The sequence below is a fragment of the Hippoglossus hippoglossus genome, chromosome 20 (assembly GCF_009819705.1).
Source record: "Hippoglossus hippoglossus isolate fHipHip1 chromosome 20, fHipHip1.pri, whole genome shotgun sequence".
NCBI classification, from domain to species: Eukaryota; Metazoa; Chordata; class Actinopteri; order Pleuronectiformes; family Pleuronectidae; genus Hippoglossus; species Hippoglossus hippoglossus.
This window is the reverse complement of record NC_047170.1, coordinates 11,895,514-11,920,157: the sequence shown is the minus strand read 5'-3', so window position 1 is coordinate 11,920,157 and position 24,644 is coordinate 11,895,514. Positions and strand designations below refer to the sequence as shown.

The following is a 24,644-nucleotide window of genomic DNA, read 5'->3' as shown; positions in this document are numbered from 1 at the left end:
ACATCCTCGCTCTAATTGGCTACGAACCTGACACTGTATTTTTTTTTTCAAGCCTATCAAACAGTGGGAAACGGGAAGAAATTGAGTCAAAATTACCTCAAAATCGTGCTTCACTATAAAGGCTATATCGTCAAAAGGCTATTTGCGGTGGAGCGTGAAGACAAGCTGACAAGTGTAAGGCGATATGCAAAACATGGGACTAATTGTCAGGGTGTGTTGAATTGCATTGGAGCAGCTAATAAATAAACTGCAGCGCTGCAATCAACAGGCAGGCGTTGGAGGAAATTCTTGTGAGAGTCATAAATTAATCACTCTGATTTCCAGGGCTCCAAACGGAGATGTCGGCAAATTAATGAAAGGAATTATTCATAATGTGTATGTCCTCGGACTGTTCTTAATAAACATTGTTTTTGTAAGGATGAAGTACACCAGCGTTGCCCCGGGACGCTAATTACAAGGTGAAGTAAGAGGAGGTTAAGTAAGCTGGTTTCCCTAATTACCCCCCCCCCCCAACATCTTTCTGGGGTTACACGCCCACGTGGCTCCTAAAAATTCATCCAAACATTTAGTAACAAGGATGACAACAGCTACATCCGTTTTGTTACACACTATAACAGAGGGATGAGTCATTGATCCCAGGTGAATAGATGAAAAGAAGCATGTGTTGTTGGCCTTGTAATATCAGGGCAGAGCGATCATTCAGATTGTGCCACTCTACGTCTCCTGGATCATTTGTAGAAGAAGAGAAACCACACACACACACACACACACACACACACACACACACACACACACACACACACACACACACACACACACACACACACACACACACATCAGATTCATTTGTAAAACTTACTAATGTCGCCAGACCCCATAAAATACAATTATAAAGGAATCCGAAAGTGAAGAGGAGAAACGCAGCGGGGTAAAAATTCTGAACGAAAAGCAAGCTATTCCTTATTTTGTTGTTTCATCTTCTGAACGTATTTCAGCCTTATTAAGCTACATTCATAACAACGCAGATTAAGTTAAGACAAAGATTTAATCAAAACATTTGAACATGTGACAGTATTTCTTTGAAACCAGACAAGGCAGACGATATAATCCAATGGGTCAAGGACTGCAAGGACTTGACAGCTATGGAGCTCACACCGAGTGGAGGACACTGACTATAAATACTAATATGATAACAGATCTGCAGCTGAATTGAACAGTGAATAAAGCAGTAGCTCTGTTAGTTCTGGGCTGTGGGTGGACAGGTCATCGGACTGGTGGGTTTGTCCTCAGCACCTTTGCCACCTTGTGAAGCCCCCTCATAGGAATCATCAATGTTGTCGTTAATGTCCTTAGAGTTCAGATAAAACCAAAAGGAAGCAGATTACGGTTCAACGTTCATTGAAATCTCCAGAATTTTGGGTTAAATGTCCTAATAGAGATAATTTTTTATGACATTCCCATTACATAAAAAAATGCTGATCAAGAAAATGTTGAAAACGTGAAATAACAGATACCATAAAAAACATTTAATTCTGGGGAGAAATAAGATGGATTAGCGTGTTTGGGGAGATCAAACCTATTGGTCATTGTGAATTCTATAGAAAAGCTGAATGTGTGTGGTTGGTGTAACATCAGGGAAATTTAACATCTACAAAAGTAAATAATTAAACGGAGTCAGTCTAGAAAGAAACGTGTACTCACAGCTGAGATCTGTGTGAGCGATGACAGTGGAGCTGAGCGACTGCTGTGGCTTCCACCTCTGCCTGTAGATGTGACCGGGATGTGGACGCTGAGCCATGTTAAAGTCATCTGGAATACAAACAAAGTCAGAACAGAACACACACACACACACACACACACACACACACACACACACACACACACACACACACACACACACACACACACACACACACACACACACACACACACACACACACACGTGTAAAACTGACCCAGAATAATTAAGTAAAGAATGATGACTAAAATGGGAACAGAAAATACTATAAAAGTCAAAAAATCAAGGGAACACATTTTTAGGGATTTTGAAATCTATAAAAAATGTTTCAAGGATGTAGCCCAGTATCCAAACTATCACATAGCCAGTAAACCTTAATAACCAACATGCACATTAAATCAGAAACGTGGATTGAAAGGGGGACAATAAAAGAAAGTTCAGAAGTGAGTGACTAACTTGTAAAGGGATCGGGGCTCAACGGCCCAGGCAGCATGAGAGGGTTGTTTTTTTTCTTCTTGGCCTCTTTGGATGTTTTCCAGTTAATGAGGAACTGTCTGGTGAACTCATTAATTTCCCTTCCATCAAGAACCCCTGCAAAAATATATGAGGAATTCAAAAAAAACAAAAAAAATAATTTGAATTGTAAGAGTGAACAGGTTTTTAAAAATGTTACTATTAATTTAAAATAAATAAGTATCAGTCAAATGCCATTGAGCAAGAAAATTAGTAATTCTCTACCGAGTCTTTCGCATGTGGTAATTAGACGATCTCTGTACTTTGGTTTTTTACTCGCAGGATTTCCTCTCAGATCCATTTGAAGCAGCTGAGGCCAGAAGCCCAACACATCCTCCAACTCCTGAAAATGCAGAAAAAGAGACTCTTTTTCTTATGTGTTGTGTTTTCGTTTCAAATGGCAATACCACACCCAATGACTAATAGAAAACTTTCTCCGAAACACATTTTTTCTGATATGATAACTAATCAGAGACAAACATCAGAAAACTTTTAAAGACCCGGTGTAAGTGAATGCTAATGTGAAGTACAAGGGCCAGGGGGAAGTGCATAAACAACACATCAGTCTATTTTAATAAACAGTGTCGCCGGTGTCATGTAACTACAAGTTTTCTCCTGGGGCAGTGTGAGGCTGGCTCCTCCAGCGAGTTGCCTCCAGTTGTATGTTTATCTAAAGGCACATTAATCCAAGCCTGGAAATATGAATACTCTCTGGACACGCTCTGATTGTTCATTGCCTTCCTGTCTTGGCCAAAGCGCTTCCACTTTTCCAGCTCGTGCTGCAATCAGTTCAGAGGGGACCCCTGAGCACCGCGCGCTCCCAGGCTTTGATAAATGATCGTGTCAGGGCTGTCACTCAGAAGGCCCTCACCGAAGAGCAGCCCAGCCCCAAATTGCCCCCCACGCGGGGGTGTGGAGAGCAGCAAAGGCTGGATACTCGCTGAGCTTGGCCAGCTCTCTCGCCTGGACTAATGATGGGCCAGTTATGAACCTGTATTTGACCAGGGCTTCGATTCCCCCGTCCTCTCTGCCCTGCACACAGCTAACGGCCTCGGAAGATGCTCCCCATTTGTCACCCTGGCTGACTGCCTGTCATAATCTATTTTAAAAATCCATAACGTTTCCTCTGGACTCTGACCAAATGCGCCGAAGAAGGGACTGATCCTTTGGAGTGCTGTCTTTGCCGAATCAATATTGGCAGATGGGTTGAATAAATTATAGGAGTTATCTGCTAAAAATGGCACGTGTACAACAATTACCTGCATCAACTTCTCGAAAGCAAATCATTTGTGCTGAGAAAGTAGCCTGAGCAAAGCAGTCAATAACAAAATGCTTTCAATGTGTCATCCGGGTGTGAAGCACTAATAAAAAAAAGAAGAGGAATTATTCCCTTTTTATGAAGCCATCAACCGTTTCAGTTAGTAAATCAATTCAAACAGAAAAAATCAAGCAGGTCATTTTTCAAAGAAGTGACTGAGCATAAATCATATCTCTGCATCAGATGAATCCCCCATAAAGTTAAGTAGCGGTGGTTTAGGGTATCAAACAGAGGATTCTAAGGCAGAGAGGAAAAATCTGCCTCCCAAGGAAAAGGAGAAACTTGTGCTTGTTTAAAGCTGTCAGCGAGAAAAGTCTCAGGGGGAAAGGCTGGTTGATTTGTTGAATAATTCTGACCCTGTGCAAGTCATGCAGACTGGGAACCTATGGCAGGATTTGCAGGATTTGGTTCTTTAGAACCCTGTTCTCCATCTCATTTCACACATCACTGCAGAAAGCTACGGAACAATATTCATGATGACCTGATCGACTAATCGTGGTATGTTGACTTAAATATGGCATGTCATGCTGTGATGTGGTGCTATTTACTTTGACTGCGGCGCACAGCACACAGCCAGTATCTACCTCTGTCACACTGGAGAAGAATCCCTGAAGTGCAGCTTGTTTCAGACACTTAAAAAAAAAAAGAAAAGAAGAAGCTATATTTACCGCCAGGTTGTGTAATTCATTGTCAGCAGCAGAAAAATTCTGGATTTCCCTCAGCACCGCCAGGTCCCTGATATCATCAATGTTGTTGTTACTGATGTTCAGGACACAAAGAGATTCCTGTGCAAATGAATCAGATTTCATTTTACAGTCAATAAAATGAGAGAATATCACAAATAAGCATAACATGAAGAAGCCCCGGGAGAGGAGGAGGAGAATCAAGCACATTTAAAATATTCCCATAAACAGGAGAAAATCCCAAAGTACATTAATTTGTGTTTATTATGGACACACACACACACACACACACACACACACACACACACACACACACACACACACACACACACACACACACACACACACACACACACACACACACACACACACACACTGTATAATACCACCGTCTACAATTTGTTTCTGAGAGGAACAACATTACAAAACTATTGTGTGTGTGTGTCCAAAATAAATCCAAACTTATGGTACAGTTTTTATCTTTTTATTTGTTTTTGATCCATTTGGATGAAGCATCTGCATCTGCCCTCTTTATGAGCCTGAACCACTAGGATCGTGTCCAAATCATACTCTTAGATAGTGCTGTTGCTAAATATTCATCTTGGTTTGAAGTTCTCCAACGGCACATTTATAAAAAGCTGGAACTCTTCAAATTTGCACAGCAATTTCTTTAATTATCCAAACAAACAAGAAGCTGAGACTTTTGGTGTGTTTATCCATGGCCTGGCCAGTAAACGCAGTAAACAGACCTAACTGATTTGTCAGACCGGAGAGAGCAACAGAGGTCCCTTTGACATCATCAAACCCTGCACAATATTCTGCTTTTACAGGGATCACTCGTCTCGAAGAAATCTGAAATCTTTTACACTGGATGTGATCACCTACCGGGTTGATACGCCACACACATTATTCTGTATAAAGAGTTAAAATGAGCCGTTTCTCTGACCTTTCCATGACTTAAAATACATATAATTTCAAAGGAGGACAACTCAAATCATTTCGGGAGTGTGTATGAACTAAACTTGTACTGAACAGTGTGATACATACAGCGAGTGAGAGGAGAGTCCTGGGGTCAAAGAGCAGCTTCTCCCCTGGTGCCAGCTTCTGGTTCTCCAGATGAAGCTCCTTGAGCTCCCGGAGCTGCTCTAAGCCCTCCACCACTGCGATCCTGTTTCCACCAAGATACCTGCAGAGACGAAAAGACCACACATATGTTTCCACAAACCTCAACGGGACAACAATGAGTTCCACTTTTTCCACTCACAGTTTGGAGAGCATCTGCAGATTCGAGAGATTGTCTATATGAGCAATGTTGTTGTTCTGCATATACAGATGGGTGAGGTTGGAGGCAAAGCCGAGGTTGCAGATGTCTGTGATCTGATTGTCGTACAGGTACAGAACAGTGAGGTTTCTGCACATGGAGACATCACCCTGAAAATCAAATCAAAACATGGAGGCATAGAAGAGCAAGAAAAGCAAAGAATGGTTGACGTGCCATAACGGACACTTACAATGTCTTCGATGTTCTTGCTGGAGAAGTGAAGGTGCGTAAGTGTCTTGAGGTAGTCGGGGAAGGAGAGGCCCCTTTTCTTCTTGAAGTGGTTTCTGGATTTAGCGATCAGATCTATGTTCAGCTGTACCATGGTGGCTGCTCACAGACACACCTTCAGAAAGGATCCTTTTCAGCTTCAGCCGAGCGTTCAGCCCGCAGCACTGACTACAGCTGTCCGTCCATCTGTCGGTCTGGGAGACAAATACACACATGTGAGCTGAAAAAGACATAGGCAGGCCAACCGAGGTTTCCTCCGTTTATCTATTGAGGCCAAATTACTTCAGCGATCGGGATCATAAATGACAAATTGTCAAACACTAGACTATAAACGGCCTAAAACCGAACTGTCGATACACAGTTAGGGATAATTGATGGAAAAACATCATTGTTCTCCGGCAAACTTGCTAAGAGGCCAAAGGCGGAGTGACCACTCAATCTTTGTTGCAATTAGAGTGTTCAATTCCCTGAGCTTCTTCTGTACCCACGGGGCTCATATATTAGCTTGACCTGACACTGAGATATGAAATGTTGCACTTTGAACTTACTTTACTCAGAGGCATTATTCTCTATTCATATTAATCACCTCTCCATTGCTGGTTGTACAGAGTGTAGCTAGCTAACACAAGGAGAGAAGACAGAGAGGGGGTGTGACTGCAGGTCTTCACCACACTTGATCTCCATCCATGGGGCAGAAGTTACAGGAGACACGCGGCCCTGATCGATACGAGCTGAAGTATGGACAGACGCTAATGACGTGAACTCACAAACCTCGGAGGATCCTCTCTCACTTGGGAGCAGCAGTTTATCACTGTCAAACACAGCGCGCCACACTCAAAGGTGTCCGGGTGCAGTTCGTGAGGAACATAAATTAAACCAACGTAAATAACCAGAACATGGTGGTGATACCATCCACGTATAGTTAGAGAAGCCCAGAAATCGAATCTCCCCTTTGTACGTTGAATGTGTCAAATATGAATTAAACCCTCCTACCTCTCTGCTGGATGAAGAATTTTGAAATACGGGCAGGATAGGCAATTTCTACGAAGTTTCACAACGAACAGCAACGAAGCTGTGTCGTTTTGTTTGAGACGAGAAGCGCAGTTGCCGTGGAAACTACGGAAGCAGCGCGGCTGTCACAGCGGATCAGTCAGGGCGAGCTCAGATCGTGGCAGCGGGAGATCGGAGAGGCACTTCCGGTGTCAACAGAAACTGCCACTGATATGTGAAGGCAGCTGCCTTTGTTGCCCCACTGTTTAAAGGCAGCTGCAGCAGTCATCTTGTTACTTGTTATCTTTAACAAATATTATTTTGGTTAAAAAATGCACCTTTATTACTTTAATCAACATTATGGGACAAGTGCAATATTTAGTAAATTAAATTATATTGAAATGATATAAATTGAAAATTGAAATGCTGTCATTTTAGTTGGACAACTCCAAATACTGGACAGACAAATAAGACCCTGCTCTGTTATTCTACTACCCCATAATATTGCTTTGTTTTCAAGTATTTCATAGATTTTAGAAATTCAACAAGAATGTTGCAAACTATATTTTCTAGTGAAGTTGGATGAAATAAAAGCTACTAATACTGTAAGTAATGAATACAAATAAAGTTGAGGGTCTTACAATGTCCTTAACTGTAAAACGTTCTTCTGTTCATATTTCCTTACTTATGCTTTTTGCAGCTACTGTGGCACAAGCTACTCTGTGCCTATGTGTCCAAGTGTAAGTGCACAGTGTGATGTGTCAGGACCACAGCACTCTTCTCCCACTGACCCCTGCATTGTTGATCTATATCATGCCATGACCTGGGTTTCCTGTGAGGGAGCGACTTTACGCCACTTATGCAGGACCACATGTCTGAGAGGGGGTGGAGCACCTCTCTGAGCCGGGCTCCACCACTTCACACACAACACTGTGCTCGTAGGGTTCATTCTGCTGAGAGCCAAAACTAAACAGAGCATCTGAATACTTCCGCTATTAATCATGAGCTTTATCAACCTGCTGCTCTCATACCAGTGTCATTTACCATCATATATTTTAGTGGGAACAGCAAAGGTGAAGGCATTCCACTGCAATAAGTGAAAGCATTTTTATAGTAATGGGGAACATACTTTGTGCTAAATATTAAAAGAATAAAGTAAGAGAAATTGATTTTTGGCTGCCCACAATTTGACTTGATTAGAATTTACATACATTTACCTATTCCACCTTTAGTCATGCATACAAATGTCCATCTGGTGATAATCAAAATATTTACATGTCCAACGAGTTCAATGTGTTTCACTGGTTCTTAAATCACCATGAAAGACAGAACATTGGAAGCAACTATTTTAAGTACATACTCTGAATACTTTCTCAGCTCTGTGACAGTCATCTATGTAAAACATTTAAATATCTGGCAAAAACATGAGCTCTTCAGGAGAACATGTGTTCCAATGAACCTATACAATAATTTCAATTACATTAAAATATAACCATATAAAATTCATATTCCTAAACCACTGCACTGAGCACCCTCAATTTAAAGACACACCTTTATAATACTTAAAGAAAATCATTATAAGAAGTGGTGCCAAAGCTCATGCATATGAGAAAAAACAGACGCCTACTCTGCCCCGCTGGGATTCTCTGCTGTGCGATACATGACATAAAAAATATACATTTAGCCATTACAATACCATGAAAAAGACATGACACAAACCCAGGCCAAAGCAGCTGTCTGTGAAAAAAACAGGCAGACTTGGTGAGTGTCTGCTTGGATGGAGAGCAGACACGTTGGGTGAATGGACTCCAGTGTGTGCGGCTTCTGTTTCTGCACTGCATCACTGCCACACCACAACCTGACGAGCCGGCCACTCCGCTGGACTGTGTACCACCAAGAGCCAAACTGTGCTGGGAGTGACTCCGCAGAGACGTCCCACACACGGCAGCCGATTCCATTTGAGCCTATGCAGAGACTTGAATTTGTTGTTCCATTATGTAACGCCGTGACAGACTGCGCTTGAAAGGCTGACTGGTCCTCGGTCGGGCTGCGCGTGTCTAATTTCTGGGCTGCAGCTGAGCACAGGCCCGATGTGTAAGAGGATTTGTAACAACAGCCAGGGCGTGACGGGAAACAATAACGCAGTGCACCTTAAGAATCTGTATTATATTTATATCGAAGACTGAATACATGAAGACGAATAGCCAGTGAATTTGATAAATTACCCAGGTACAATATCTGCTTATGCTGCATAACACTGACCAGAAAAAAAAAATCAAATTTTATCTAAAAGTATGAAAATACACACATTAAGTACTGGCATTTTGTATAGATATTTTTTTTATTTTTTGGAGCAGGAGTCCTTGCTGTATTCCTTAGCTACCTCAAACACAAAAAAAATTGAATAAAAAAAAGAAAATCACCATAAACCAGTAAGTGCTAGACATGCACAAGAAAACATTTCCAGGTGAAATCCAAATCAGCTCATAGTCCAGGTTTAATTGGCAGATGTGTTGATTTGATTGAAGAGTTTGTCCTTGATGACCTGAGACATCAGGCCGTGAATCGCCTCGATGGTCGTCTTGCAGCTAAAACAGAACACAGTGGAAAATGGAGATCAGTAATTACCACCAGTAAACAGATACAGTGTCCGGAGATGTAACATTCACCGTGGTACCAGTAGACTTTCAACAATAATACACAGTAAAGTTATATCTATTGTGTCTTCCTGTGAATCTGATATTACTAAGACTAGTGTTAATTAATCTCAAACATATTTAATTATATAGCACGAAAAAGACAAAATCAATGGAAAAGGAATAATACTACATGGTTCATTTTGTTTATAGTCGCATGTATTGCAATTCAGAAGATTTAAAAACCCGACGGACCGCTCAGATTCAGCCTAGAGTTGAAATAATTATCAATTAGTCATTTTGTATACAAAGAGATATATTGATTGATTGAGAAAATAATCTGATTATTCAATAATAAACATAATCCGTGACGGTCCAAATTCAAATCTCTAACAAAAATTTTAAATTCAAATAAAAAAAGAATTTAATTGAAATTATTTGTTAAATGTGATTTAAGAAATACATATTAATTATAAACACAAGAATATATTATCCTTTAATTGAGTTATGTTGAAAAATGCTGTATCACACTGTAAAAAAATAAATAAAAGTAACACCATCCACTACTTTCTTTTTAGGATGTACAATATAGAGCAAGCAATGTGAAAGCAGCCACAGTCAGCGCTGATCTTTTACTGCCCAAAAGTGTTAAATAAAGAAAAACATTTACCTGTCTCGTGTTGCTTTGGCCAGTTTGTCCTCAGACTTCCTGTCATGTGTGTCCAACCCGAGCATGAAGCTGCCTCTGCCCAGCTGGGCCTCTGACTGCTCCAGCTTCTCCGACAGGTCAAACACTTGGCCTGTGGTGTAGTCCGAATTCTGACCATCCAACACAAACAAACAAACAAACACATAGAAGCCAATTCATGCACAATTTGACAACAAGAGCTGGACAACAGATTTTCCACAAAGAACAAGATTGTTTTGCAGGATGACAGCAAATCTGTGTAACAAGCTGCAGGAACCGCCTGTGCTCCGTGGTGAATGAAAAGAAGTCTGAGAAGAGTTTGCTTAAGGTGAGGCCATGTTTTTAGTGGAAAAGGTAATTAAAACACAATGACACAGGGGCCCCTGACGAGGGTGACAGTGTAGCAACTGACAAAGCCCGTCACCCGTGGAGCAGCTCGTTCTTGACATCTAGTCAATTCATCTTCATCCAGAATGCCAAAGAGCTAACTGTTTGGATAAGCCCGATGCCTATTTAGACTGTTTAGTGAAGCTCGGGACAGAGTGACTGCGACCACAATGGGAATTCACATGAGGGCTTTTCAATCTTTACAATGAACTCCTGGGTGAAAGCAGATGATCCATGATGAATCACAACAGCATCTGTATCATTAGCGCCAGGTCCAACTTTTAATACTTATAACCCTTATACGAAAGTTTCAAATTAAGCTTATTACTAACATCAATAAACAAAGGCGCTTTGCTAATAGGCAGCAATAAATCACAGCATCATAGGCTGATGACTGCATGTCTCAATGAGTTATAGTGTAATATTTAACCATAAATCAAAATGTCAAACAATTAGCAAACATTTTTGATTTTTGAAGTTGCCTTCTTACCGTGAGGAGACTTGAGGAGCTTAAGGTATTGACCCAGTATTTATTCCAAAGGAGTTCCAGGAGCTTTCTATCGAGGGAGGACTTAAAGTAAGTTACCTCCAAGGCATAATACCTGAGAGAGATGAATCAAAACAAAAACATCAGCTATGTACAGCATAGTAACACAATCACACAGTAAAGAACAAAGTACATTACAGTACTGCAATTAAGGTACAAATTTTTTACACAATGTGGGTCTTATGTTAGTATTAAATATGGCGAGAACAATTTAATAGACTGTATATGTCAACACTCACTGTTTGCAGTGAACACCAAAGTCTTCAATCTTGTTGAGAGGTATTGTCTGATATTCTGAGGGTCCTTCATCAGGAGGTTTGTAACCCTGAAAATCCAAAGAGGAAATACTGAGACCTAACAACAGAAGAAAAAACTTTTCTCCAATGTATATATGCATGTAATAATAAACAAATAATTAAGAGGTGATTGTATCACCTAGTCCTAAAACGGAACCAAATGAGACATAAAAGGCAATAGAACTGATACACAAGACTTAAACAAAAATTGTAAACTACAAATATGAACAGAAAAGGGTTCTAAGAATCATTAATAGCATTTTTTTTATTACTTTGAAACGTATAGTCTAAAGGGAGCTGCAGTCTTTGCTTTACCTTTGGGTAGGTTCTGAAGGCGCCAAGGTTGACTTTCCCTGCAGAAATAGTCCGAGTGGGGTCGATCTGTAGGAAGCAAGATACAGTAGAACAGGAAAACAAAGTCAGGGGTCACACAAACCTCTGGGGATTACTCAGATCTGGCCACCAGGAGCCCTTTGCTGTTGCTGTCAGTGTGCTGAAAATATGCACTTAATTACACAATGCCCGTGGCATTTAAGCACTGCTGAACCGAATGAAGTATAAATAGCATATACGGTTGCAATAGCAAAATATTAATCTGTACAACATGGAAACCTACAACTCATGCATCAAAAATGTCACCCCCTTCTCAGTTACACCCACAGCAACGTGTATTGTCATATTAAGAAAGAAAAGAGCTCACTTTCCAAAACTACTTTTTAGTGAGGTGCAATTAGAAATCACTGTTTACCAAGTGTTTGAATTGAAATAACAATGGTTCCTGTTTCCTGTCTTACCACAACAGCCACAAATGGCTCCTGGAACTGCTGGTTGAGCATCTGAGTGCTGACATCGATGCCCGACAGCCAGCAGCCGTAGCCTGGATGACTGTGGTACCAGCCAATAGCGTTCTCCAGACGGCCAACCTGAGGGAGAAGAGACAAGACGCAGGTTGTTATCCAAGATATGAAGCCTTTACCATTTGAAAACTATTATACTGGAATAAATATTGAAAAACACAAAAAGTCTGAAAATATTGATTGATTATAATTGTTGTGTTTTTTTAAGAGGTGAAGCATGTCTAGAGGAGCAATGTCAGAGAGTAGTAAACATGAAAAACAATTCGAGCTTGGACTTTAAAGGAAATGAAAACAGAATTGAACAATACTGGTGACACAGGGATGCGTGATATGAATAACCATTCTCTGTCACTGAATGTGAAATACACTATGCTGTAGTATTTATATAGTAACTGCCTTATAAATAAATATGGTTAATAACATCTACAGGCAGTGATCTTCAAAAGAATACCCTCGAAAATGTTGTCATGCTGTATAAATAAATCTAGTTAATAACATCTACAGGCAGTGATGATATATCTGATATTAAATTATATATTAGACTATATTAGCCTATAATTAAATATGATTAATAACATTTACATGCATTGATGAACTATATGATATGTTTGATTCTAAATTTCTCAGCCATGAATAAAGTCAGATGTGTGGGTGTCAGACCTGTTTGGCATTTTCGATGTACGCTGCCATGTACTCGTAGGCTGCAGCCTGTGCGTTGACCCGGGTCTCGGTGCCCTCCACCGGCAAAGCAAAGCTGTCCATAATCATCATGGTTTCGCCGTCGACCTTCCCCAGCATGAGGCCCATCACCTCCAGGTTTCCTCCGGACCTGGCGTGCATCACCATCTTCAGCAGGGCCAGAGCTGAAATCTTACAGTACTTGAAGTAGTGGTGACTGTGGGGGCAAAGAAACGTCACACGATCAACACCAGCTACATTACGTGTGGTATTAAAAGGACCGAGATGCGGTTTGTGAATAGCCACCACGCAGTTAGCTAACGACGAACTGCTAACTCGTGACCAAACTGTGTGTTTTAACTACAGTGACACGTTAAAGTACCAGACATTTACCTGGAAACAAAACCATTCACTACACCACTGCCGTTGTGTACTTACTCCTTCGTCCACGGCTTCGCAGCGAGGATTTCTTGTTGCTGCTTTTTGTCGTATTTGTAAATTTCATCTATGCTCTGTACCTCCTGCATGCTGTTCGACATCTCCCATGTTTTCTGCGCGGTGCTGGTGCCCGCCATGACGCGCTGTAACGAACACAAACACGGACTCGAGCTCGGAGAGAAGCGAGGACACGGTTGTTGTTGTTTTTCTAAACGTTCGTTAGCGGAGCAGGGGCGAAAACGTCCATTCACTCAGGCGGCCATGACAGTGAGTGGTACCAACACACCGACTCGCGATCACAGGGGGACGCTCGTGCTCATTTCCACTCTACATAACATTAATGTGTTTCGATAGTGACACAGCGTTATTGGCGTTATAACTAAACCGCGTGGGTCATACTCTCACTCAGCACTCCAGCTATTTATTGAGTGTTTAAGAGATTTAAAGTAGAAGCACCCCTCCCACAGAGAAACGTGGTAAAGTCCCAGAGAGGACGCGAACGAACAGTTAAGGACGCACTGACACCTAGCGGCGCTTTGTGGAACCACACGTGTTCTTGTGAGAAACTGCAGAGTCTCAGGTTAGAAATACAGAGAAGAGCTTTTTATTTTTTTTACTCGACAGCTCCCATCGCTGAACTTGAAAAGAAGCCTGATGTTATAAGAGTAGCGTGGCTCCTTAAAGAAAGGGCCTGTGTGTGTGTGTGTGTGTGTGTGTGTGTGTGTGTGTGTGTGTGTGTGTGTGTGTGTGTGTGTGTGTGTGTGTGTGTGTGTGGGGGAGAGGGAGTGGTGAAGCGAGTGCATGACTTGAGTAAAGGAAGAAGTGAATAGATGTACATTGTGTGTTGGAAAAATAAATACAGCAGCTTCTCCAGGCAAGGTGAAGTGTCCTCCATCATTGTTCAACTGCTGAAAAGGCGAAGGGTGTTAAACCTGGAGCAAGAAGCGGCTTCAGCCCGGGAGGAAGTACAGGCATCTCACCTGTACCTCCCGCCTACGGTCTCCGTGGTAACCGAGCAGGACAGGTTAACACGGAGGTGTTTTTTTCACGAATCGACAAAACAGCAGGCGATCGTCAACAAGGAAGGTAAATTCTTCAAATGGCGACGACGACGAATCGGTACTTGATTATTTACTTCGTTTGTTAACTTCACTTCTCGGGGAAACACGCCGAGAAGCGTCACTAAATAAGTCTGCGGTGCTGTGTGACTGTAAACAGATATAAGGTGGCAGTGTCATCAGATATATGTTCTTTGTTTTAGCTAGGTTATAGTTAGCTTCTCCCAGGAGGAGCGTTTGTGTCATGGTTGCCCCTAGCAACGGAATGATGCTCTCTCTCTAACAATGAGTCGAAAGATATGAATGAAAGATACTGATACTGACAATACATATCCATGGACACCAAGATCATGCTTATAGATCTATGTAATAAACTTTAATAAACCAGTGTATATCTCATTGAATAAATAACAAACAGCTTTGGTTGCTCTCAGACAGTGTGGCAGCACGGATAACTGTTTGGCAACAAAGGCAGCTGCCTCAAAGCAGTGTGGCATCAAAGGCCTTTACATATCAGTAGCTCTTTCTGTTGCATGCAGACATGCAAATAGAGGTATGTAAAATGTCTCTGCTTTATCAATCCCCTTGTAACTGTTAATGTGCTTGTTAGTGTTTTATTTGATTTGATATGTGAATGTTCTCCTCAGTCAAGAGCTGGTGATATAAACAACACAGTGAATATGCCTCCAGCATCAGCAGTACAAGGAGTAGACTCTTATCCAGACAGAGGTATTGTACTGTACCATCATGTGAAAGTGAAGAGGATGCCTTCTAGCCTTTGGTGAACATTATACAATCTGTGTATTATACGGTATATTCGGTGTTTTTCCAGTGTGGGGCTTAAGTTTGCTGCTGGGAACAGACTATGAAAGGAAGAAACAGAAACTCAACCAGGAGCGTCAGCAGGAATACCAACTTTACATTGCCAAGGTCTGAAAAGATAAATGATTGGTAAAGCGTGTTTACATTTTTTTCTCTTTGCTGATTTACCACCCCGTCCTTTGTTATTCCTCCTCTAGCAAAAGGATGGGAAAACCAGTGAACCTCGTCCACAACCACAAGTTTTCTCCCTACCTATTATTGAGAAGAAAACAGCTCAGGTGAGAGTCTGTGTGATAACCCCATAGTACACAGCATTCCATGGCAACTGCTTTTGTTGACATGTGGCTCCAGGCTTATAAAAATACAAAAATAAAGGACAAGGTATCAGCCTCCGGAGCTGGGGCTTGTGGGTGTAAGTCCCACCTGGGTTCAAGAAATGTCATAGTTTAAGGAAATGCCAAAGTGCTGTATTTAGTATTTAGAATATTTGAAATTTCTCAGTCTGAACCATAATCCATCATTATAGTCAGTATAGTATAGGCTCTAATTGACAGCGTTTCTTTTTAACTTGACAAGAATTGAAACCCCTCAATTTGGAAGTATCTGCTAATGTATGTGTTCATGATTGTGTAAGAATATTGAGTGTGTATGTGGTCTATTACCTGACAGATTGTGGTGTTCACATATTTTCAAAAGGTGATTTTGTCCAATATATTAAGTTTATTTACAAATGTTCTCGCTATTTTATACATCTTTTAGATTCATTATTTAGACATCAACAGAGCATTGAATCAAAGTTGGGGAAAAGGACAGGATGACTCATTATTCATTTGTCAGATTCAAACACAGCCTTGGAAATATGTAGCTCTTGCACTGTCTGAATGAGATCATCTTCAGAGAGCTGAATTTGTTTCTTTCACAGGAAAAGTTGAGAGAGGATAGGAAGAAAGAATACAACCTCTTCCTCAAGGAAAAGGCTCAAAGCAGAAGGTTTAAGAGGGGAACTTCTCCTATTACCTTTAAGGTAATCTGAATAATCAATTAAAAACACATTGAATTCCTTATTGTTTGTAGAAACAGATTTTTGTTATGTTCTGTAAAAACATTTATTTCACCCTGATATAAAGTTAATGTAATGTCTACATTTTCACTTTCAGCCTGGACAGGTGCAATCTTCAGATGCTGCACACACTTCTTCTCCAGCTTCTCCCCTGCCCACCTCCAACAACCACACAAACAGGCCCCCTCCAATCCGGAGGGTCCCTGCTTCCAAGAGAGACGCTGCCATGTGGACTGAGGCAGGGAATAATGGAAAAAGCAGAGGGACTTGGAATCGAAGCCAACGTCGGCAAGCGCACGGGCTACTCTACAGACCAGTAGAGCCCTGTGACTCTGAGGAGGAGTCACTCACAGACAGAGAGGAGCTGGATTTTAGACACAGGAGGAGAAAGGACAGAGACCCTCCAGAGTCTGAGGGTGAAGAAGAGAGGAGAGAACGCAGAGCAAACAGGTTTTTAGCTTTTAACTGGTATTCTCTGCTACTAAAGAATAATGGGCTCGGTAATAAAGTCTCACCCGTCTGTTTCTGTGGCAGAGCTCGGCAGGACAAACAGGAGATGGAGGCCCCTACTGTTCATGATCAGAACAACAACGATTTGCTTTGGAACTCAGAGTAAGTGAGATTCATACCACGTTCATAAAGAATGATCCTAGACAGCAACAGTATTCACATGCAGAGCCACTAACATCCTCATGGAAGGTCACATACCTTCTCTCAATCAATAAAGCACTGATTGAAAGAGCCAATAAAGGGTAAATGCAACACCAGGCAGGTATTGATAATTACTGCCATACTTAGTTGTTGCTCTTCTCTCACATGCTATCTCATTGTTTTCGGTTCATGCCATTAACTTGAGCTACTGTCGGTACATAGTTAACGCGAGGCCCAGCTCCAGACAAACAATTACTCACCTTGGTTCGAACAGAGGAGCTGGATTGATTTGACAACGTCTGTGGGTTAGAGGACAGGGAGGTCTGCAGGGAAACTGAGGCAGTGTTGATGTAAAATGGTGGCTGGGTGTGGCTAAGATGTAAATATTGCTGTGCTGTTACTTTTATACGCTATACATGGGTATCTTGTGCCGTGTCTTGTTCTGTCTGTGTTCAATAGCCTGCACATGCAAGACAGTATGAGGAGGGCTGCAAGATATGGTCCTGTCACCAACAAGGATGAAGCTGAGTTTGCTACTGGATTACTTATTGGTAAATAACAGCCTTATTCATGATGCGTATGGACATGCATTGACTCGTGGGATTACAGATGGAATTAGTCGCTTAAAATCTGTTTGTTTATGACTCTGTTTTCGTGCAGGTGCACCAGAAGAGAAGGGGGCCTCTCAGAGGAGGAAAGAAGAGTATAAGCAGGAGCTTCTGAAACAAATTGCTGAGAAGAAGAGGAACAAGTTTAGGTAAGTCTTTATTCACTAAATCAACAAATTGTTATTAAAAGGAGTTATTTCATCTGGTACATCAGGAGTCAACAAGACAGACAGGAGAGAGATTTGTACTCGTCTTTGTCCTCAGGGAGAAGAAACTTCAGCTCAGGGTTGGAGCCACTGGAGCCACAGACCCTGAAAAGAAGGTAACATAACATAACATGAGATAACGTAACACAACACAACCCAACACAAATTTTTATATTCCCTATATTTTATATATTTATACAAATTCCTTGTCTGTGTAAACCTTCTTGGCAATAGACCTGATTCCGATAACATAGCATATTGTAACATGACATAGTATTACAACGTAACAACATAAAATAACATAACATACCATTTTGTTGTAATAGAATCATCACAGTCCAGCATATATTGCTGTATCTTTCACACTTGTGTTGGAGAAGTGTCTCTACAGCTCAGTCAACACTCCTCACATCACAACAATCGTGGATGATGGTTATGATTGATGTGAGGGCACAATGCCACCTTGAGCAACACTTCCTCTTTTCTCAATATTCTTGTCTCACTCTCTTTTTATGGATCTCTCCTGCTCGATGCATCACCTCCTCAGCCTGAGCGAATCAAGCAGTTTGGAGCTGTCAATCGGCGACACGTCAGCTCGAGACGAGATGTTCCCTACACGCTTGGGGTAGATCTGGAGGCCGAGGAGATGGAACCAAATCCACAGAGAGGGCCCCCGGGAAAGTTCCAGGTGGACCCCAGCACAGCTCTCGGTCGGCTGCCAGGAAACACAGAGCCAGCACAAGGTGTCCCCTCACTGGGTTATTTTAATGATGACTACCACAGGGGCTTTTCCCACATGCTAGGAGAGGTGACCATTCCAAGGTAGTTCACCGCTGCTCAATGTTCTCATACATGAAAAATGAACAATTCTGCTTTTAATTCATTGTAGTTTCTGAGCTTTTGTTTTTGTTTGTCATTAGGGTTGCTGGTGTTCCTCCTCCAATTCCTCCCACCGTAAATGATATTTACAGAACTCCATATGATGCAGCCTATTATTATTATGGTTCAAGAAATCCACTGGAACCGAATCTTCCTCATCATCAAAGTATAGTTTTACATTTTTTAACAAAAAAATGTTAATTATAAGAAATGTTTGAGCTGTTTTGTCTTTTGCTGAATGTAATATTTACTTTTCATCACTGCTGACCATTTTGATTTTCACGATGGTTTAAAGTAAGCTTCTAAACCGTCACGTGTCATAGTGTAGCAATGCAGTGGTAACAAAATGCAGCAAAATCATATTGACAAAAACAGACTTCCCTGTGAGGGATCAGCTGCCTTTCCTGCAAGTTTCAACAATGCAAGTCTGCAATGCAGTATTTTTAGTGATACTAGTTGGGAGTACAGTCAGTCAATAAACTGACTTCTGACACTGTCAACTTCGATGGGACTAATTCACATTGCCTTCGATAAACTGCCAGGCTTCTCTATAGAGAATCACCATTCATTATGGTGCCACTTTATCACCCTATCAATGGCTAAGAGGACTTGACAATCAGTTCATCAATCTCATTTTACAGCAGAACTGATTTTATTACTGAGGGGGGATGTAAGGTTTGTTAGATACGAGTTCAGCAGAACCAGATGGACCTGACTTCATCCAGTTTTTTTACTGTTGGAAAGAGAAGCTAGCAGATGGTGGAAGCAGATAGCTGATGATAACTTTGTTTTCAGTATCTTGTACAATGTTTTTGTATTTCCTTCACTAGATTCTCAGCATGGATGGGTGCAGCAGCCTGGGACTCTCCAGCCTCCTCTGTTACCTGGTCACCGCACTGAGTCAGTGTCCATCATGAGTCGCATTGGAGAGCTTCCTGAAGACAAGTCCAAGAAAAGGAGAGAGAGTGAAGTGAGTCACCAGGAGGCCCTCAAGCAGCAGGTACGACATGAGATATTATCTGATCCCCACAAACAGAACCCAAGTTTTGGAAACTTGAGCGATTGCTGTAACAGGAATCCAGGACATTTACTCATTCTAGGGGCAGATCTCAATGTTTTGACAATCAGAAAGTAGATCACGGTGGAGTTGTGGCAAAAGAGACATAGTTTAGATGTGGTGTGTGACAGTGTATAAACGTCTGACACTTTCAGATCAAAGAAAGTGAGGAGCGTAAAAGAAGAGAAAAAGAAGAGAAGTTGCGATATGAAGCCGAGACAGAAGCCGAGATGGTGGTGTACAACCCCTGGGGACGAAGCGGGGGAGGCGCTCCGATTAAAGACCAAAAGGGCAATCTTATTAGTAAGTTCACTTCCTAATGAAGTCTCTTAAACCTGAGATACTTTGACGATGGATACAGCATGTTTTAGTTACTTATAACCGTTTCCATGCACTCAGGCGACTTGGATCAAATGCACAGGATCAATATGGAGTTGAACAAGAATCCTGTGCTCAAGAATCGTGAGCAAAACCTCTTAAAGAGGAATGGAGACACACCTGGAGACGAAGTCAGGGCTCCCGTCTCTCAGCGGATATCAGGTCTGGGTGACTGTACCAAAGCAATCTGTCACAGAGTTAATTTTGTGTACTGTGCATCTTCTTTACTGATAAATCACTTTCTGTCTAATTTGTCTTTGCAGCTTTAAATGATCAACCATCTCCACAGCGACTCACCACGCAGGAATCATACAAAGTAGACCTGAAACAGCAGGTAGGTCCCAGGCCACAGTCTTCAATCTGTGGAGGTACCTGGATACAAGTGACAAGGCTGATTAAACAACACATGAAATATGAACGAATACCTGTTACTGTCTACAACCACTTTAATGCTCCTGAGCACTTTGAAGGAGTCAGAGAATTGTAACTAACTTAAACCAAATCTGACAGATGGAGGAAAACAAGAGAAAGAAGGAGAAGGAGACAGAAAGAAAGAGGATGGAGGAGGAGAAAGATATGAGGAGGATAGTGGAGGAATGTGCTCGCCTCCAGCAGAAATATGATGAGGAGCATAGAAGGCACAAAGAGAAGGTGAGGGGTTCATCAGTTTGCTAAAGGGCACCTCGTCATTCCTCCTTTCTTTGCAGTGAGTTGGTGGCTTCCAGATTGATTATTACTGAGTAGCACTTCCTTGTACTTTCTGCAGGTAAAGAGTAGTTCCAATGAACCTGACACACATTGTCAGGAGGAGGAAAAGAAGGTGAAGCAGGAACAAGAGACGGTGGAAAAGGTGCCTCGGAGCACCAGGGACAGAGAGGCGAAAACCCCACCTTTGAGTTACAAGGTACTGTATGTCCGAAAAGATATTGGTAATGTATATTTATATTGAATGACTTTGTCAAATGTGATTCTGCTCATAACTTCAGCAGCGAGAGAAGTCTCCTCCCATCCCAACCCTGCAGAGGAAGACAAACATTGCGGCATCCAGACCTTCCTCTGATGTGAGCCAACTCTCCTCCAGGAGTCACTCAGTCAATAAGTGCAGTAAATATTTTCACATCAAGGCTGTTAAGGTGTAAATCTGTAAGGATAAAAAAAAATGTCCATGATTTCCACAACAGGAGCGCACTGTGTCGGCACCACACTCAGTCCCTGTGAAAATGCCCCCACCACGAGGTAAGACTGTCCTTACCCAAACGCCTAAAAATCTAATCCATCAATGTCCCTACTCACTCCCCCTCTGCTTGGTTTAGACCCTAAAGATGAAGTGATCAGAGAGCTGTCAGTCCTTCGCAGGCACCTGAGGAAAGAGCAAATGCAACTGGAGGCACAGATGAACCAAACAGATCGACAGGAGAGGAGCCACACCCCCTCCATCAGGTAACGCAGTCAGACACCCCTGAGCACCATTGGTAATTTTGCTACAACATGTCCAGGATAAATGGGATTTCTTCACTTTTTTTCAGCAGAGACATGAACAATATATAAAAGCTATTAGATGTTCTCCACCCCTTAAGATCCAAATTTCACCAGATGCACTGAGGTGAAGACACTATGCTAATTCTGTCTTGTGAAATTGCAATTTCACAATTTTGATATTTAAAGGGGCCTCCTTGTGCTCCGAGCTAATGAAAGTGACCCGGGTCAAATCTTCTAATCCACAGAAAGATTTGTTTCAGCGACTCATTGCTGCAGTAACATAACAGTACGATCCCTGACAGGAACATTTATTTCCTCCGTCTGTCTTCACCTTGCAAGATCAGCAGGGTCAGCTGCAGTGCAGGATCCAATAGGGAGTCAGAAAGTCGCTGAAAGGCGCAGTAAAAGAAACAGAAAAAAACTAATCAAAATCCCAAGTGAGCTTTTCGCATACAGAACTGTTACAAAATAATGTATATACAGAAAAGGAACTTTGTAGAAAACATCCAGGACAATGTACTGTTACCACATTTTCAGAAAGACACTTGCAGGTCATCAGAGGCAGTTGTTCTGTTAAAAGTTGTGCTCTCCTCCTTTGTTCAGGAGCAGCAGACGACCCAGAGGAGTTGCTGCTGCTGCGCACAGGGACGCCGAGCAGCCACTAACGTCGAGAACTGACTCAGTCACTGCTCCAGTTAACACAAAAAACATCTGTGAGTTCAACAAGCTCAAATACAGGAGTTATGACCGACTCGCTTCATTGATGACACACAGGATTCATTTTAGGGTGCAACAGTTTTACTTAATAATCAGATCACACTTAGGCCACAGACCCTGAGTCAGTTTTATGTGTGATCTGCCTGAAATGTGTCCAATATAATGAGCAGTGACCGTCTGAAAGCAGATGTTAGTACTTCTTAAGGAGCCAGAGGTGCAAAGTAGATGGTACTGCAAGAAGAGGCCACACAATAAACTTATTATACTTATACTAAACAGCAGTACGACATTTCAGTGTTATCATAATGTGGCCTCGTCTTTCCTCTATAACTCTGTAAAAGTTATTAACTGACCATAATTCTGTTTGTCACAATCTGACATTATTTCCTTTGCTCTATAGCTTCATCATTGAATATATTTTGAAAATCAAAAAGTACAAATTGTGGACTTCAGAAAAGCTTACAACATAAACATTCTGAACAAATTGCCATGGTTATTGTTATGAGTACGTGACTAGTTTATTTTTATTATGTATTTCCCTGCCAGAAACAATGTCTGGACAATATCTCAAAAACCGTCTCAACCTCCTTTTCATTTGTCAGACTCATCATCTCGTGCGGAGGTCCTCCGGATGTTCCCCGCCACCGCCACTGATGTACAGACTCTGGACGTCCAGCAGCAGGCCCTTCTCCAAGAGTACAGACGCAAAATCAGCCTCATGAGGATACGAGAACACGGTGACCGCGGTCAGCGAGGACACACACACACACACACACACACACACACACACACACACACAGACACAGAACGTTCCTCCGACTGTTGTGCTCTTACACTGACTGCTCTGTGTTTCTCTACAGACCTCTGGAACGTGTATCTGAACTGTTATCATCATGTGAGTGATCATGACATCATACAGCCGCGATGCACGTTTATCCTGACAGGCTTGATGAGTCGGGGCTTGTTCTTCAGTGGAGATGTTTGACTGGTGTCTTCTTTTGTTGCATCTTCTCTCAGACGAACAAACCTACGCCCTTCGTCCTCAATGACTCCTTGCTTCCATCTGAGTCAACTCTTTCAGGTAATTCTGGCCAAACACAGACTGTCCGACCTCTTCTAAGCAAGAAAAATGGGGGGGGGGGGGGGTTCCTCTTCAAAGGCTCCAGGTGTTTTCCCTCACAATACCACACTACGGCTGTCTGGGTGCCAGGCTGATTTACCTCTCTGTCTACTTGCCAGCTAGTGTCTCTGTGTTGCATCTGTTGCCAGCACTGGGTGCAAGGGGCCCACGGCAGCTGCTGGACGGCGATAACACAGAGCCATGCAGTGGAAATGATGGCAGTATAGGCGTAGGCAGGAAGGGACTTTTGTTTTTTATTTCACCGCCTTTTAGCAAAAACGTTTTGGTGGACAGGCTCATTTTCATCTTTTTGGAATTCACACATCAAATCTGAACTTTAATGTCCCTAATCTCTGTCCAGCTGCGAAACAGGTTTGTGTGTAACGATGACTGCTGTTGGGCCCTTTCAGATGGTTACGGCGGGGACATTTGTGGACAGCAGGCTCATCAGTGGGGATCCCCTCAGCCGTCAGCAGGGCACCAAGAGAGGACGTCCCGACGGAGGACACAAGATGTATGTTGCTGATGATGATTTGAAGTACTGGATTAGTTTAGTCCCTGTAGTTTTCAAATTTTACCCCTTTGACAGATTTTCGTGAATCAGAGGGAGCGAGACATTGAGCCAGATGTTGAGCCAGATGCTGAGTCTCCGAAGTTGCCGACCAGTCAGAACGGTGAGGTTAAGGTCAGAGGGCACAGCCAGAGCAGCATGAGGAGACGAGACTCAAACGCTGGTGTTCACAACAACACTTCAGTCTTATTCTAACACTCAACTTTAACTGTGAAACTGATAAACCCCACAAACAAAAAATATGTATGTCACATGTACGTCTTGCCGTCTTCTCCAGAGAGGCTGTCCGTTGACGAAGGGGACTTCTGGTCTCTGCGTTCTGCCCCGGAGAGGCGTGTCTCCGTGGAGAGCATCGCCACAGAGCCCTGGCTGCGGCCCGGCACCTCGGCTACTATGAAAGGCTCAGCCTGTAGAAAGAGGCTGGATACTCCACCACCGGGGCTCACACACCGCGTCACGTAGCTCGTGTCCAAGGAGGGAAAACAGCACCTAAAGTTTGCTGACCTCACTTCTCGATATGTACAAGTGGTGGACAATAAAAAGCTTAATAGATAACAGAGTCTGTGGGTAAGAAATATGCTGTAATTTGAGTTGTGTTTAGCTAATATATGTTACAGAGACTATTTTCTAATAAAACAAAGTCCTTATTCGAGTTTTGTCCGTGCTGATTTTTAGTGCAGAAAAAAAACAGCTAGTGGTTGAATGTCACTAAGAAGTCAG

At 42.2% G+C, this 24,644-nt stretch overlaps 3 protein-coding genes across 9 annotated transcripts; 1 reads left to right on the top strand and 2 right to left on the bottom strand.

Annotated features, from left to right (window-relative positions):
* Nucleotides 1-586: 586 nt before the first annotated feature.
* Nucleotides 587-6,943, bottom strand: ppp1r42 (protein phosphatase 1, regulatory subunit 42). 4 transcript variants are annotated; one of them, XM_034571987.1, is made up of 9 exons: nucleotides 6,573-6,692; nucleotides 5,764-6,021; nucleotides 5,517-5,683; nucleotides 5,300-5,438; nucleotides 4,238-4,354; nucleotides 2,477-2,594; nucleotides 2,195-2,329; nucleotides 1,702-1,809; nucleotides 587-723 (listed from the first exon to the last, which is right to left on the bottom strand). In XM_034571987.1, coding segments are annotated over exons 2-9 (918 nt in total). In that variant the 5' UTR covers nucleotides 5,896-6,021; nucleotides 6,573-6,692; the 3' UTR covers nucleotides 587-721. The 4 variants fall into 4 exon arrangements, with proteins under 4 accessions (XP_034427878.1, XP_034427875.1, XP_034427877.1 ...); XM_034571984.1 differs by lacking the exons at nucleotides 587-723; nucleotides 6,573-6,692 and adding exons at nucleotides 961-1,348; nucleotides 6,795-6,943; XM_034571986.1 differs by lacking the exons at nucleotides 587-723; nucleotides 6,573-6,692 and adding exons at nucleotides 961-1,348; nucleotides 6,795-6,943 and having other exon boundaries at nucleotides 5,764-5,995.
* Nucleotides 6,944-9,108: 2,165 nt separating this feature from the next.
* Nucleotides 9,109-13,604, bottom strand: cops5 (COP9 signalosome subunit 5). Its single transcript, XM_034572757.1, has 8 exons — nucleotides 13,319-13,604; nucleotides 12,863-13,097; nucleotides 12,140-12,268; nucleotides 11,661-11,726; nucleotides 11,289-11,374; nucleotides 10,993-11,104; nucleotides 10,098-10,246; nucleotides 9,109-9,379 (listed from the first exon to the last, which is right to left on the bottom strand). The coding sequence occupies exons 1-8, from the start codon at nucleotides 13,453-13,455 to the stop codon at nucleotides 9,289-9,291; spliced, it is 1,005 nt and encodes a 334-aa protein (XP_034428648.1). The 5' UTR covers nucleotides 13,456-13,604; the 3' UTR covers nucleotides 9,109-9,288.
* Nucleotides 13,605-14,893: 1,289 nt separating this feature from the next.
* On the top strand, nucleotides 14,894-24,574 carry LOC117753839 (centrosome and spindle pole-associated protein 1). Of its 4 annotated transcripts, none has more exons than XM_034572274.1 (18): nucleotides 14,894-15,105; nucleotides 15,209-15,306; nucleotides 15,396-15,476; nucleotides 16,121-16,222; nucleotides 16,356-16,708; nucleotides 16,793-16,870; nucleotides 17,369-17,460; nucleotides 17,570-17,666; nucleotides 17,782-17,839; nucleotides 18,289-18,545; nucleotides 18,644-18,768; nucleotides 19,433-19,602; nucleotides 19,815-19,962; nucleotides 20,059-20,199; nucleotides 20,301-20,371; nucleotides 20,548-20,688; nucleotides 20,782-20,941; nucleotides 21,024-21,096. In XM_034572274.1, exons 1-17 carry the CDS (start codon nucleotides 15,057-15,059, stop codon nucleotides 20,812-20,814), a joined length of 2,094 nt encoding a protein of 697 aa, XP_034428165.1. In that variant the 5' UTR covers nucleotides 14,894-15,056; the 3' UTR covers nucleotides 20,815-20,941; nucleotides 21,024-21,096. The 4 variants fall into 4 exon arrangements, with proteins under 4 accessions (XP_034428165.1, XP_034428164.1, XP_034428167.1 ...); XM_034572273.1 differs by having other exon boundaries at nucleotides 18,286-18,545; XM_034572276.1 differs by lacking the exons at nucleotides 14,894-15,105; nucleotides 15,209-15,306; nucleotides 15,396-15,476; ... (9 more) ...; nucleotides 19,815-19,962; nucleotides 20,059-20,199 and adding exons at nucleotides 21,214-21,273; nucleotides 21,351-21,477; nucleotides 22,120-22,229; ... (4 more) ...; nucleotides 23,943-24,027; nucleotides 24,202-24,574 and having other exon boundaries at nucleotides 21,027-21,096.
* Nucleotides 24,575-24,644: the final 70 nt, after the last annotated feature.

What these genes read in the sequence shown, in the direction of transcription:
- cops5 (XM_034572757.1), bottom strand. Translation starts at nt 13,455, where the DNA reads ATGGCGGGCACCAGCACCGCGCAGAAAACATGGGAGATGTCGAACAGC. An exon ending in CCTTCAGAACCTACCCAAAG is followed by an intron (nt 11,375 to 11,660) that starts GTAAAGCAAAGA and finishes TTGGATTTTCAG; the next exon opens with GGTTACAAACCTCCTGATGA. An exon ending in GCTCCTCAAGTCTCCTCACG is followed by an intron (nt 10,247 to 10,992) that starts GTAAGAAGGCAA and finishes TTGGATGGTCAG; the next exon opens with AATTCGGACTACACCACAGG.
- ppp1r42 (XM_034571984.1), bottom strand. Translation starts at nt 5,895, where the DNA reads ATGGTACAGCTGAACATAGATCTGATCGCTAAATCCAGAAACCACTTC. An exon ending in GCAAGAACATCGAAGACATT is followed by an intron (nt 5,684 to 5,763) that starts GTAAGTGTCCGT and finishes TTTGATTTTCAG; the next exon opens with GGTGATGTCTCCATGTGCAG. An exon ending in GAGCCCCGATCCCTTTACAA is followed by an intron (nt 1,810 to 2,194) that starts GTTAGTCACTCA and finishes TTTGTATTCCAG; the next exon opens with ATGACTTTAACATGGCTCAG.
- LOC117753839 (XM_034572273.1), top strand. Translation starts at nt 15,057, where the DNA reads ATGCCTCCAGCATCAGCAGTACAAGGAGTAGACTCTTATCCAGACAGA. An exon ending in AGAGAACGCAGAGCAAACAG is followed by an intron (nt 16,709 to 16,792) that starts GTTTTTAGCTTT and finishes TTTCTGTGGCAG; the next exon opens with AGCTCGGCAGGACAAACAGG. An exon ending in ATAGAAGGCACAAAGAGAAG is followed by an intron (nt 20,689 to 20,781) that starts GTGAGGGGTTCA and finishes ATTACTGAGTAG; the next exon opens with CACTTCCTTGTACTTTCTGC.